At 31.6% G+C, this 14875-nt stretch overlaps 2 protein-coding genes across 2 annotated transcripts; one reads left to right on the top strand and one right to left on the bottom strand.

Moving 5' to 3' along the window:
- Window positions 1-363: 363 nt before the first annotated feature.
- Window positions 364-5945, bottom strand: LOC106426510 (protein RGF1 INDUCIBLE TRANSCRIPTION FACTOR 1). Its single transcript, XM_013867220.3, has 4 exons — window positions 5382-5945; window positions 4318-4392; window positions 4098-4235; window positions 364-1640 (listed from the first exon to the last, which is right to left on the bottom strand). Exons 1-4 carry the CDS (start codon window positions 5601-5603, stop codon window positions 1341-1343), a joined length of 735 nt encoding a protein of 244 aa, XP_013722674.1. The 5' UTR covers window positions 5604-5945; the 3' UTR covers window positions 364-1340.
- A 3604-nt stretch (window positions 5946-9549) lies between these two features.
- Window positions 9550-13369, top strand: LOC106426491. Its single transcript, XM_048763666.1, has one exon. The coding sequence runs from the start codon at window positions 10864-10866 to the stop codon at window positions 11566-11568; it is 705 nt and encodes a 234-aa protein (XP_048619623.1). The 5' UTR covers window positions 9550-10863; the 3' UTR covers window positions 11569-13369.
- Window positions 13370-14875: the final 1506 nt, after the last annotated feature.

Genomic DNA, 14875 nt, shown 5'->3' with positions numbered 1-14875 from the left:
TCTATCGATCGATGTATTTATGTCCAAAAACGCATCGATCGATGAACGTCCGAGGAAATATCCCGACGAAGTTCTCCCTCGGTATATTCCGATGACATTTCTGACAAACTAGTGATCCTCGGAATTTCCTCGGAAGTTTGTTTCCTCGGAATTCCGTCGGGAAATTCCGAGGGATTTCCGAGGAAAGAAGAAATTCCGAGGAATTATTTCCGACGACTTGTTTCGTTGGTATGTCGTCGGAATAACGATATTATGACGAAATTCCGACGCTTTTTTCCCTCAGAATCCTTGTTGTTTTCTTGTAGTGGTTAAAAGATGAATTTTTCCATAGAATTTTCTCCCTTTATTTTTTACGGTATATTCTATATAGCCTGATTCTTTTGTAAATATATTTTTTTCACATGATTGATCAGTACATTTGAAATTTCATTTAAAAAAACATTCTTCTATATTCCAATCTATTATAGAGTAACTCTATTATAAAGCTAATCATTGGAACAAATTTTATTCTATAATAGAATTATTTTATTTTAGAGTGAAACATATAAGAAAATATAGAACACCATCAAAGATGGTCTTAGAAAATAGGTAGATTGACCAAAAAAGAAGAATAAATGGTAAGGTATAAAAAAAGGTGCTGGTGTATGATATCAAATTAAACATCACGAGTAAATACGTATGCATGAATATAATAATCATACGCCGTATTATTGCGTGTGTATATAATGGAGTGGCATTCATGAATCATGACGCAGCAGCTACTTTTCAGCTGTCAGTGAAAACTTGTTTTCGTTTCTTCCATCTCCCAATAAAAATTACCCAAACTACGAGTCCGCTTTCAATATTCCATTTTAAAATGACTATTGTTTCTTCTATATTTAAAAATGATATTCAAATTAATTTGATGTTTTTGTACTTTAATTAATATATTTTACTTAAAACTAGAAAATTAATATATACAAATATAAATGATATAACTACTTTATCTAAAAACTTATAAAACTTAAAATTAAATAAAAATTAAACCAAAAAGCAATAAATAAATAATTTTTTAATTTTTAATATGTGTAAATAATCTTGAGTATTATATATACTCTTATAAAGTACCAAATGATATACAGCCTTTATTCGTGAAAAGCTAATAATTTATCGACAAATAAACGTGAGAACTGATTTCACATCAACACAAAAACTGAAAACAAATAAACAACCCCATAAAAGACAACACATTTTGGTGATCAACTCATGAAATAGGATTATACCTAATCAAAGAAACATGATACAAAGAGACACATATATAGAATGCTTATAATTTTCTGTTATGGCTTCCTTGTTTTAAATTATGAGAAAGGAGCCCTATGAGGAGCACCTTTTCTTCTGCTGCCAAGTGAAAGAACCATTCCGGGAAAGTAATTGCTCTCTTTCTTCTTCTTTTTCTTTTTCTCTTTCTTATTACTATTGTTACCTTGCTCCGATTGATCTGAGATTACCATAATATCGTCGGCATCGTCCTCCATTGTTGATATCTCTCCAAACTGATCGTGTCCGTCCATTCTCATACTTGCAAACGTGAAATCCGATTCATCGATTCTATAGAGAATGCTTGATAGATCATCTCCTTGATAAACTAAGTAATCCACCTACATATAAATTTTAAAAAGTTATAATCTTTGCTAGGTAACATAATTGTGTCTTATAGTAAGATATGTGTGATATTGAACATGATATATAGTTCATAACCTAGGAAAGTACTCACTTTGTACTTTTCACATGTGTTTATGAGAATTAAACAAATGTAACACATAATCCAAGGGAAAAATATAACATGATTACTGTAAAGATGGAAAAACAGCTGTTTTCCAAAGTTTTGTCTACTATCTTTAGAGTAATGATCTGTTTTACAAAAATAACAACTTTATGCCATAGTCAAAAAGTTGAAGTAAGTATCTATTTATATATATAAAAAATTGTTTGCCTCTCTTCTATTGCGCCACGTCATAAAGTCGTTGATTGTGAATGCGACACTTGTCTTCTTTGCCTAAAACTCATCGTTTCATTAACGTTTGATGTGAGCTACTGCGTTTCATAATTGTTTACGGTTTAGTGGGCTTTTTGTTCACACCATGATATAGCCCAAATACAGAGAGATAACCACTATAATGAAAACATATGTAAAGATTGAAACTTTTGAAACGAGAAGGAAAAGAAGGAGCGTACCGTGAGTTTCTGGATGCTACTGACTTCGCCTTGGTTGGAGGCGATATCAACGGTGACGGTTCATTTCGCCGCCACCTCCGGTAACTCAATAACATTTAAAAGTTTAAAATTATTGGCGATGCGTTTTGCAGAGTATGAAGAGGCAGATGGAAGAGGATGATGAGCAACAACACTGAAGAGGTTAAAAAAGAAAATCGAGCCAATTAATAAAAATATTCCACAGTTTAAGCGGTGGCGAGTAAATCGGATGGTTTCTCAATTCCGCTATGACTCGATCAGGAGAGAAATATATTTTCTTTTTGTCCAAAGAAATATAGATATTATCAAAACAAAGATTGCTCCGAACGAATCATAAGAAGATAAAGGAAGCAATCAAAGGTTTTTATTTTATTTTTTAATTAGTTATTGGGAATTAACATGAATGGAAGTGCCATACACGCGCAGAAACATGCGTGTTGGTGAGATATGAGATACATATTTTAAACTTAAAAGGGAAATAGACATGAAGCAATGTGTTCTATTCCCATTGGGTCTTTTTTTTTGAACCTTTTGTTTCAAAGAAAAACGACAGAACATAACCAGATTTACTTCGGTTTAGTTTAGATTCGATTCAGATTAAATGCATGCATGAATTTAAGCTACACAAGTTTCATTCAATAAATAAACAACGGAAAGTTTTATTGTAAGAAATTGAGTTAATTGAAATTCATAAGACAGAAAACAATAAATAACTAAAAATAATTTTATAATTATCTAGCTACTTATATTTATATAATATTTATATATCAAAATAACATAAATATATGATTATAATTAATATTTAAATAAAAACCCAGACGTAGTCCGAGCCGACCCTAGTTTTATTATATTATATTGTTAATTCTATTAGGATAAAAACAATAAACAAGTGAATCTGATGAGTTAATGGGTCTCACTTTGCCATTCATGGGTCAACTATGCCAGCAACTCATAACTAAATTTCCATGTTTTTTTCATTAAGGAAGATATTATTATTATTATTGGGAAGAAACTCTGTAAAAATGAACTTCAAAACTTCAAATTTATAGTTTTGAGTAGTGAAACTTCATATTTAGTTTCATCTTTTTATTTGCATTTTAGTCTTTTTATAATTAATTATACATCACATTTATGATTCTTAAGTATTTTCTCATTCATAGTTTTAATCTTTAAAACTTTTATATTTTAAATATTTCAAATTTAATTTTATAAGTTAAAATTTTACACATAAAAGTTTTTTTTAAAATCAAAATAAGATTTATAATATCTTAAAAGTAGAATTAGACAACAAGAATATTACAAAAGAAACTTAATAATTTTTTTAAGTAGATATATACGTGAAGAAATAATTATTAAATTTTTTTAAATATTACAACAACACTAATAGTCTAGTAAATTTTCTCCGGAACTTATAAAATATTGTCCAAACAAATTTTATATAACCGAAAATGGAGCATTAATAAAATAATTTTATGTAATAATGAGGTATTTTTCTTGTAGTTTAATATTTAATTATGTATTTATATTTATAATTTTATATTTTCTGTAAGATTTTATTAATTAATATTACTATAATAAATTTATATATGTGCTAGTTATCTACAAAAGTTTTATGGATTTATATTAATTATGACAAATATAAGGAGCATAGTATAAATTATAAATAATTTTGAAGTTAAATTTGAAGTTTTGTTTATGGAGAAGAACATTTTGAAACTTCAAATATAGAGTTTGCAAAATTCTATAATAGAGAGTCTTTTTGGAGATGCTCTTAGAAATCAATAAATATGACTTTTAATTTTCTTAGGGTTCAAACATTCAAAGTACACCAAATTCCAAAAAGAATATGTAACTGAAATTACCTTGCAAGAGAGAGAACAAAAGTGGAATGGTTCTTGAAGGATTCTATCACAAGTGAAGCAAACATTTGATGAGACCTTGGCTCTTGATTGTGGTCTTTGGTTTATGAATATCACTTTAGCTCCATTAATTGTATATGGCTGAATATTAAACTTCTCAATTAGTAACAAAAATTTCAACGATAATAAATAAAATTGAAAGCTCTGTAAGAGAAGTTATTACCTGAACATATGAGCAATCTATGAGCTTCTCAAGATCACTCAGCCGAACGACATCGTGGTATACGTATCGTCTCACCTACCAATTCATAAACCAAAATGCTTTAACTGATAGAACATATGAGCAATCTATGAGCTTCTCAACAATTAATGTTGCTAAAAAAAAGATAGAATATTAAGTAATTGGTTAACATTCGTAATTGGTCAAAGCGTTAAAAACTGTTGGAAAGAAGTAAATGGAAGTGAAGGAAGAGAAATTTGGTCAAAGCTTTGATGTTTTTTTGAAAGCAACAGCTCAAGAGAAGTTGAGCAGAGAGAAGACAACAAATTTGGAGGAACCAAGCAAATTTTGAAAACAGAAAGAATAAATAAAATATGAGAAAAGATACATACTATATATAGAAACAAACCAAATCTAAACAATAGACAATTCAAGTCCAATATTATCAATGATATATGTATACATACATGACATAATGTTTACAATCTGGACTTTTGCTTTCAAGCTCTACAATTCTTAACTTAACTAGAGAAATGATCTAAAGGGTTACATATATGTATGAAATTCAGTCTGAGTAAAATTCAAAAATGTAGAGAAAGTTTAGGAAGGTGATTTAAAGCGTCTTTTAAGAAGATGAACATTACAAAAGAAAAAAAAAATATTTGGGGAGAAGGAAAAGTTTATGATAATGAAAGGTCCATTTGAATAAAAAAGTTCTCCATAGTACAGTTTCCAAAAGCTCTCTAATTTGCATTAAAAAAATCTGAAAAAGATGTTGGAGAGAAAAATTAAAACAGAAATATGTGCATGAATTCAAGGAAATATTAATTGCACACAGCAACTAAATTAAGTAATATGTTTTCCATGAAATTGAGAATTTTCAGGGAAAGTTACGACGAATTATTATTTTTTTGAGAAAAAAATACCAAGAAAATTACCAAGATCTTATGACAATAAGAAATTGCAAAAAAAAAAAAAAAAAATCTAAAAATACACTTCTTCAAATTTCGTGTTATTTCCCTAGTTAACTTGATGAAATGATTTTTCGTAGATTACAGATTAGTTACCTGAAGAAGAGGATGGGAGCGATGCGAAGGGAGGCAGTGAGGACAAACACTGAGACAACAGAGCAAGCAAAAGACGTTCTTCTCGCTTTTACGGCGACTCTCATGGATCCCACAGCTCGAGAAGAAAGTTTCCCCAATTAATCCTTCAAGCCATGCAGGTTTAGTCGTCGCCGCCACCATCATCATCATCTCCTCCTCCTCGTCTTGACCTTCTCTCACCATTTTTGTTAGACAAGATCCAGATGAGAAATTACTTAATTTCTAAAAACCTATTCTTTGCAAGAAGAAGAGAAAAACCCTAAGAGATTGAGATTTTGTTTGTGAGCTTTTGGACCAGGTGGGTTTTTTTTTGTTTTTATTTTCTCTATGAGAAAAATAGTGAATGTAAATGTTTATATATAATGAATGTGTAGATTGTTTTGTATACTTACGTAGAGGAGGTTCCAGAATTATTGTCTCTAGTCAGAGCATCTCCAAAAATGAACTCTATTTTGAAGTTTTCAAAACTATATATTTGAAGTTTAAGGATGGTCATTCTTCAAAAGCAAAACTTCAAATTCAACTTCAAAACTATTTTTATTTTATAATATGGTCATTATATTTGTCATAGCTAATTTGAATTCATAAAATTTTTGTAAATAACTAGCACATATATAAACATATTACAACAATATTAATTAATAAAATATTATATTAAAATATAAAATTTTAAACAAAATAACTTAATTAATATTAAACTTCAAGAAAAATATCATATTATTCCATAAAGTGATTTTCGTAATGCATATATGATCTACTAGTGCATTTCGAAATAAAAATGGCTCTCCTCATTTTTAATTTGTAGATTATTGATAAATATTATTGAAATCGGGTGATATTAATACTTATAAATACATTAGATCAGAATAAGAAAGTAAAAGAAAAACATAAAATATTGCTAAAATACTAACTTTTATCGACGATATTAATACTCGTGAATATATTCAATATCAACAAGAAATAATTGTACGAAAAGACATCATCAACAACAACAACCATCTTTAGTTACACAAAAAAAATTAGACAATATTTGGAAATTTTGAAGGTTCCGGATCAAACTTACCTGACTATTAGTATTGTTGTAATATTTAAATTTATGTAATAGTTATTTCTTCATGTTATTTTTAAAAGCTTTTTTGTTAAGTTTCTTTTGTATATTTTGTTATCTAAATCTAGTTTTAAATATTTTAAAGTTTTATTTAATTTTATGTGTAAACTTTAATTTTGTAAAACAAAACTAAAAATATTTATGTGATATAATTTTTATAAGGATTAAAACAATAAACAAGAAAATATTTATGAATCATAAATGTGATGTGTAATTGTAGGAACCAAAATACAAATAAAAATATGAAACTTCAAATTTGAAGTTTTGAAAAGTGAAACTCTATATTTAAAGTTTCACTAATCAAAATTTCAAATTTGAATTCTTTTGTGGAGAACAAAAAATTCTATATTTGAAGTTATAGAGTATTTTTTGAAGATGCTAGCAGAGAGAAAGTATTGTTGTTGGGAGGAGAAAGAGAGAGAATGTCTTTTATTGAGAAAACGAAGTGTTCCCAGAAAGATCAAATCTTTTCTCCATTGGCGAAAGATCAATTTTGACAGAGAGAGATGTGAGTGTGACAAAGTGTCATTTACGAATGTAAGAAAATTATAAAAGCTTTTAATCAGTTTTTTTTCATTACACAATAACACTTATATTCGAAATTCGAAGTTGTTTATTTACCTTTACTACATGGAACCAAAAGATTGGAGTGAGATCTTCATGAGGGGATTTGGTTGCTTTCTTCTTTATAAACTTTTTTTTTTCGCTGAACATTGACTCTCATTAACCAATAAAAGAATACAAAATTATAACTTCCACAAAAGTTTTAACCACAAAATCAAAGATGCAATAGAGTATTGCCCAGAAACACTTGAGGGCTAGCTACACTACATGATCAATCCTTAAAGAACTCATAAACCACAAAGAGAATAGATCCACTCTATAGAAAATTGAACCGTTGTTTAAACCTCATATACCACAAATTGCAAGATTAAAAAGCTGATCCTACATCATCGGGCTATCTTAAACTGAAAATTTCAGTATTAGCCCATAGTAGTTGATACCCGCAAGATTGGAATGCTACTTAGGATCAACCGCCACAACACCCTGTCGGCACATTTTTCAATCCAATCCGAAAATTCTAAATGATGTGAACCAACACCTTGCAATCCCCATGAAAGACTGGGTAGAGGATTTTTCTCTACTTAAATTCCAACTTGCGAGCCTGCATAATCGAAAAATAAGAAAGTCTTCCAGATTCAACATTCATAGTGGTACTGCGAATGACTTGCACAAATACGTGTGTGCCACCAAAGTTTTATCTTTCGTTGACCAAGCATAGAGAGAGAGAGAGAGAGAGAGAGAGTCTCTTCACGTACTGAAAGTTTAAGAACTTCCTTAACTTTATTCATCTTGCGTACAAGGTATATAACAGAGATATGGTTACAACAGATTCTTATATTACAGGGAAGATAATATATTTTCAAACTGATTGAGAATATCAAGAGTATATTCTTTCACCCTCCTGCAGTGCGAATGTCGGAGTCTCTGACGTTTAAGCTGTTCTTGAAGGATATGAAGAGTGACGATGGCAATCCTTTTGTGAAAATATAAGCATATTGGAAGGCTGTTGGGACATGAAGAACCTTAACCTGACCAAGTGCGACTTTTTCTCGGACAAAATGGAGACCGATTTCAACATGTTTGGTCCTTTGATGCTGGAGGGGATTGGAAGACATGTAGACTGCACTGATTTTATCGCAGAAGACTAAGGTTGCTTGCTTGATCGGAAGATGCAGCTCGAGAAGAAGGTTCCGTATCCAGCAAGTTTCAGCTACTGCGTTTGCAACTCCACTGTTTTCTGCCTCAGCGCTTGACCTGGGGACTGTCTGTTGACGCTTTGACGACCAAGAGATGAGGTTATCGCCAAGGTACATACAGTAACCCAACGTTGATCGCCTTGTATCAGGGCATCCAGCCCAATCCGCGTCGGAATAGGCAGTGAGAGAGTTTGTTTTCGATTTGTAAATATGTATTCCATGACTCTTTGTACCTTGTATGTATCGTATGATTCTCTTTAGCGCATTGTAGTGGCTTTGTCTTGGAGCATGCATGAATAAACAAATTTGTTGAACCGCATATGTGATATCTGGTCTTGTCAATGATATTGCAAGGCTCCCGCAAGTTTTCTGTATTCTGTCGGGTTCTTTAATAACCCGCCATCTTCCAGTGAGAGTTTTGAGTTCACGTCGACTGGAGTGGAGAGAGGTTTGCAATCCTTCATACCTGCTCTTTCAATGATCTCCATTGCATAGTGCTGTTGCGTTAGCAACACTCCTGAGTCGTTGTAGTCAACCTTAATCCCCAAGAAATAAGACAAGCGCCCCATTGGGAACTCACTTTTGAGGCTGGTGGTGATGCGATGAAGGAGCTTAGCGCTTGAACCAGTAAGGACTATATCATCTACATAGAGCAGAAGGTATGCAATGTCCTGTCTTTTCTTGTATACGAATAGCGAGGGATCACATTTGCTGGAGACAAAGCCGAGACGAGTTAAGTATGTGCTGAATCGCGAGTTCCAAGCTCTCGGCGCCTCTAAAGTATGATCAGTATGTGAGTTTTTATGTTTGTCACTCCAAACGCTCTCTCAATTTGCGCCATTGAAACGGATTGTAGAAGAACGATGGTAGATGACAAAAAATTTTAAAAGAAAAAGAAGGATCAGAGAGTAGCTCTGATACCATGAAAGTTTAAGAACTTCCTTAACTGTATTCATTTTGCGTACACGGTATATAACAGATATATGGTTACAACAGATTCCTATATTACAGGGAAGATAATATATTTTCAAACTGATTGAGAATATCAAGAGTATATTCTTTCACGTACTGTCTTCAAGAATTGGATATGCTTTTCTATTGTTGATCGGGATCTACAATCCACTTCTCTCCTCGCTTCTGGCTAGGTTGGATTCAGGTCTCACTTATTTTTGTGATGGTCGGGACAGGATGCCTTACCGCCTCTGCATGTTTTTTTTTTTTTTTTTTTTTTTTTGCCTCTGCATGTTGCTACGCAACTTTCCTCGGAGAATACATCTGTTTCTCGGTTTGTTCGATGACTAGTTAGTTTTTTCACAAATGAACTAGCTTAAATCTGTCTACAGGTGGCAAAAAGCTGAAAACTTGACTTCTCAGATTAGATTTAGTTTTAGTCTTGTTGGTTATAGCATTAAACCTTAGTTATGTATTTAAGAGTTTATTTTCTTTTTGGCGTTCTTTCTTTAAATAAGATTTTGCCTTTTTAGTAGCCGCAGATTTAAGGTCTCTTGCTTTCTTTTGTCATTTTTTTGAAATTGAACTCACATACTTGACAAAATGAGCTTTACTAAACTAATCCCCTAGTCCTTGTTATGTGCAGATATAAATATTGCAAAACTGAATTTAGGGTACCAATTTAAATCCAAAATAAATAAATTATAAATTTTAGCTGTATTGAATCTTATAATTACTAGTTTTCACGATAGTTTAAAAATAATTCACAAATGTTTTTGTACTTCTTCTTATAAAACTTTATTTATGTTTTGTGTGTATATATAATCATAATGCCATCAATATAAAGAGAATTGACAAGAATACAGGATCAATAGATTTTGTTTCTTCAAATTGAGAATTTTGTTTTCTTGCATGTTATGAGCAATATAAACCCTTTTTTATTTTTCAAAGAGCATATAAACTTTTACTCTGTAAAACTGAATGCCAGGATTTTGACATGAAAAAGATTTGGTGGACTTGTACGAATAGGGCATTATAGTAAAAATGTTAGACTAAACTAATACATGAAATAGTATTAAAGCCAAATAATAAATAAGAATGAGAAAGGAAGAGAATACAAGAGAGCATGGATGCCAGAGACGTTGGCCTTGGCAAGAGTGATGTTCCTTTTCTAAAAGTTTTTTAAGTACTTCTGAGACTACTTAGACTATTTACAATGGTGTGTTGAATTTATACGGTTTACATGTTGCAATGGGATGTTTAATGAAGTGTTGAAACTGAGTTGGCATTCAACTAGTTTAAAAAATTAAACTCTGTTGAATTTCGTTGGAGAAGAAAGAGAATGTAGCATGGTCTCTTCCTATTCGCTGAGACAAATGTGTGGGTTTTACCTTTTTTTTTTATTGGTTGTGTTGAATTTCTTTTTTTTTTCTCTCCTTCTACATTATTTGGTTCAATTATTGTAAATAAAATTATAACTTATTGAAAAAAAATATATTAAAATTTATCATTTTTCATATTCTATAAATAGAGACTTGTTTCATTAGATTTGGACACAGAAAAAAAAATCATCATTCACCTCTCAAACAATTCTCGTTACTATATTTTTCTATTTTATTGAACAATGGATCCCAACAAAAACTCTTCTAATTATACCCAAAACTCTTCAAACTATCCTTTCAACTACCCAAATTTCCCAAATCCCAACAACTACCCATTTCAAAATCAACTTCCCAATCAATCCCAAAACATTCCAAATTACAGTTTTCCACCAAGTTTCTTCATGCCATCAGCTGTTCCAAACTATCATCCATATTATGGTTCGCCGATGTCATATTCTTCTCAACCACCCGCTTATTCTTCTACTCCGACGGATAATGAAATTGCTCAAAATGTTGGAGCAACTGAATTTCCCGAATTTTCTACACAGGTGACTCTTGGTGGTGTAAGTGAAGCTAATGAAGCCACTCCTCGTGCAGACACTTCAACCCCTGCTACCCGGAAAAGCGTCAAATGGACCACCGAGCAGAATTTGGTGCTACTGAGTGGGTGGATCAAACATGGAACAGACAGCGTTGTTGGTAGAAACCAGAGAAGCGAATCATTTTGGGGTAAAATTGCTGAATATTGTAATGAGCATTGCTCATTTGATCCTCCGCGTGGTAGAGTATCGTGTAGAAATCATTACAATTACATGAACCAAAAATTGGGAAAATGGATTGGTGCTTACGATAGCGCTAAACGTATGCAACAAAGTGGGTGGTCGGAGCAAGAGAGAGAAACTGATGTGGAAGAAAGAGAAGATGATGTGAAGGGTGTTGTGTGTTGAATCTATTGTATATAGTCTTACCTCGATTCCTTCTTAATTCATTTTCGTTTTTTTTTCCAATATTTAAATATAACTAACCTTTTCATCTTCAGTATAGTTAACCTCTTTTATCAACAAAATAAATTCAAAAATGTAGACTGATTTAGTTGATTAAATTGGTGATAAAGATTTTACAAAACAAAATATAACGGTATTGCTTGTATGTGAGATCAATGATAATTATCCAAGTATATGTGTATCTAAGAAGACAGCTCTAATTATTGGAGTTAAAATTCACAATTAATATATTATAAAATAAGTCTTAAATTTAGAAAGTGGTGAGATATAATATTTGTGAATAGATCTTTAATAAGATAATTTTCTTGAATTATATTTAATATTGATGATTAATATGACAAATACAAAAAAAAACCAAAGAAAATAGAGCGTATTATAAATATCCAAGTAAAAAGGTAAAATATATCTGTAAAATGATGATTTTGGTTAACTTTTTATATTCTTTAACTCGATCTAACTACTTTGTATATTTAAGGTGTATGTACCGTATTTTTTTTAGAGGATCTCGAGTTGTTGATAAGTGCTTGATTGCAAAGTGATTTGGTCTTGAGTTTTAGTATTTTCTAAGATGGCTACCTCGAATTAATTGGTAATCCTTTAGACAAAATAATTGGGTTTTACTGATAACCATATATATATTATCAAATGTTCATCTTGAATGAACTTTTAGTATGCTAAATTTATGAGATAAATCATGTTCCAACAATAATTTTGCCTAAAACTGGAGAAAATGTTTCAGTCTTGTATTTTTATACATTTGGTTCTGGGAATGGAAAACTTTTCTAATTGATGGCTTGTTCCCTAAGTTGACCCAATACATCCCGAAAATACAACCGAGTATTCTCAATGCGCAGGATGCCTTTGTCTGGCTACCTAGCAGCTCTAGAACCTATACCGCAAAATCAAGATACTTCTCTTCCCAAAGCCAATCCAACCAATCGACAATCCCACTCTCGGCTCCGAGTACTTTATCTGCATCCACAACAATTGGAGTAAGCAACTTAAATGATAGCACCACACAAATTTTACTATCGCCTATTGAATCTTTTGATTTGAAGAAAGCCATTTGGAACCCTCCCCTTAATCCAAAGATTAAGATGTTTTTATGGAAAGCAGCACAAGAGGCCTTGCCAATGGGAGTTAATCTCCAAAGACAGAGGCGTACTATCCAACACAAACTGCTGTCGCCGTGGTCTTCAGGAATCCACCCTCCACATTTTCATACAATGCGGCTTTGCCCAAGAAGTTTGGAGCTATGGACCCTGGAATGAGCCAATCCTCACAACCAAGAATCACACTTTTAAAGACTTAATCTGGGAATCAAGGAAATGGATCACACTACCCCCTTCGGAATTACTATAAATGCTTTTGCATGGATCTGTTGGGCGATTTGGGGCGCTCGAAATCAAACCCTCTTTCAGAATCGATCCTTTTCTCCTCAGGAAACTTTCAACAAAGCAATTGCCGCTGCTAGAAAATGGGAATTGGCTCAACCCGCACCAATAGCCCCATCAATCCACCCACCCCACGATCAAACTTCCAACAATTATCACCCGATCTGATTCGTTGTAACACAGACGGAGCTTGGAAAGTAGAATCGGGAGCAGCGGGACAGGGCTGGATCTTCTCGGATGCCACGACGCCAGAAATTGATCGCGGATCACTCTACAAAAAACATGTATCATCTCCTCTACTCGTAGAAGCTTTGGATAAGATAAGCTCTCATGCATGTGATCTCCCTTAACATCAATCACATCTGAGTACGCTCAGACTCTCAAGTGCTCATCGGAGCAATCCACCGGAATCGAAGATCGACGGAGCTCTACGGTGCTCTCTCGGACATCGCCGGTTTATCTTCTTCCTTCACCTCTTGTTCTTTCTCTTTTATTTCCAGATCTTGTAATGGACCAGCAGATAGCTTGGCCCAAAACTGCTTGAACCTTTGTTTGTCTCTGGATGGGCATGTTTAAGCCCAACCTCTTATCTTTATAGGAGTAAGTGTTTCAAAAAAAAAAATACATTTGGTTTTGAATGCATCTTAAGTTGAGTGAAAATATCTGATGTACTTTTTCCAATTGCAACATTATTATATAATTCTTTTCACAAGCTGATTTATTATTAAATAATATAGTAATAATAATATATATCCATTATTGGTAATTTCCTTGTACTGCTGAGTGTATAAATATAACCCAAATTGTTCTGGTTCAGTATTTGATAAAAAAAAAGCTATAGTAAAAAGAAGTTGGAATTGACATGTTGTAGTGGGAGACTGGGAGTAGTCATACCTGAGTCCTGTTTTGGTTCAGTGATAGAAATATTCTTTGTAAAATATTAAAAAAATTACTTATACAAAAATGTTGTAACAAAAAAAAAAATTATAAACCAATTGCAGAATTATTATTTTTAGGCAGAAACTTTACACAATTTATTTTCTCTTTCAAAGTAACCTAACTTTATTTTATTATAATGCAAGATTGGTCTGTTTAAGCATACACAAAGTTAGATATATTATTACTTATAACAAATGGAATCTAATTTGAAACCCTTGTTAATCTATGAGGATGTAGAATACTATTATACAAAATTGTACAGTAACTATAAACAAGATGATTCTCATGTGCTCTGAATGTAAATATTTATAAAATAATCAAAACATAATAACTATAATAATCAATTAGTGATTTAATTTTTTTTATTTAAAAATTATAATTTCTATAATTTATTAGTATGAAATGTAAATACAAAATTTGATTAAATATTATTATGTTGTTTTTTTATTTAAATCTGTGATTTTGAATATATTAATATGTATTAGTTCAATTATTAATTAAATATCTACGAAACACCTAGAATCACTTAAATTTTTGATGGATACACCCATTCAATTGTACGGGGACTACGTTTGTTAGAGTACTAATCCTTATTTCTTAGAGCATCTTCAACTTACATTCCATTTTTCATTTTTTAGAATTAAAATGGAATACGGAGTGATTTTTTTTTTAATATTATTCTATTTCTCACTCTATAATAGATAAAAAGGTTATATTCTATAAATAGAGTAATCTATTTTTATTTATTTATTACTCCATTTCGAAGTGAAAAATAAAATAAAATTGGAACATTTTTATTCGAAATTTTATTTTACTCCATTTTAAAAGAAAAAAGTAGAGACATCAAAGATGCTATCAAATTTTGTAGTGATCTTTCCTTAAGGGTTAAACTCTTGTAAAATCCAACATTCACAATT

The sequence above is a fragment of the Brassica napus genome, chromosome C7, assembly GCF_020379485.1.
Source record: "Brassica napus cultivar Da-Ae chromosome C7, Da-Ae, whole genome shotgun sequence".
NCBI classification, from domain to species: domain Eukaryota; kingdom Viridiplantae; phylum Streptophyta; class Magnoliopsida; order Brassicales; family Brassicaceae; genus Brassica; species Brassica napus.
This window is presented reverse-complemented; position numbering and strand designations above follow the sequence as displayed.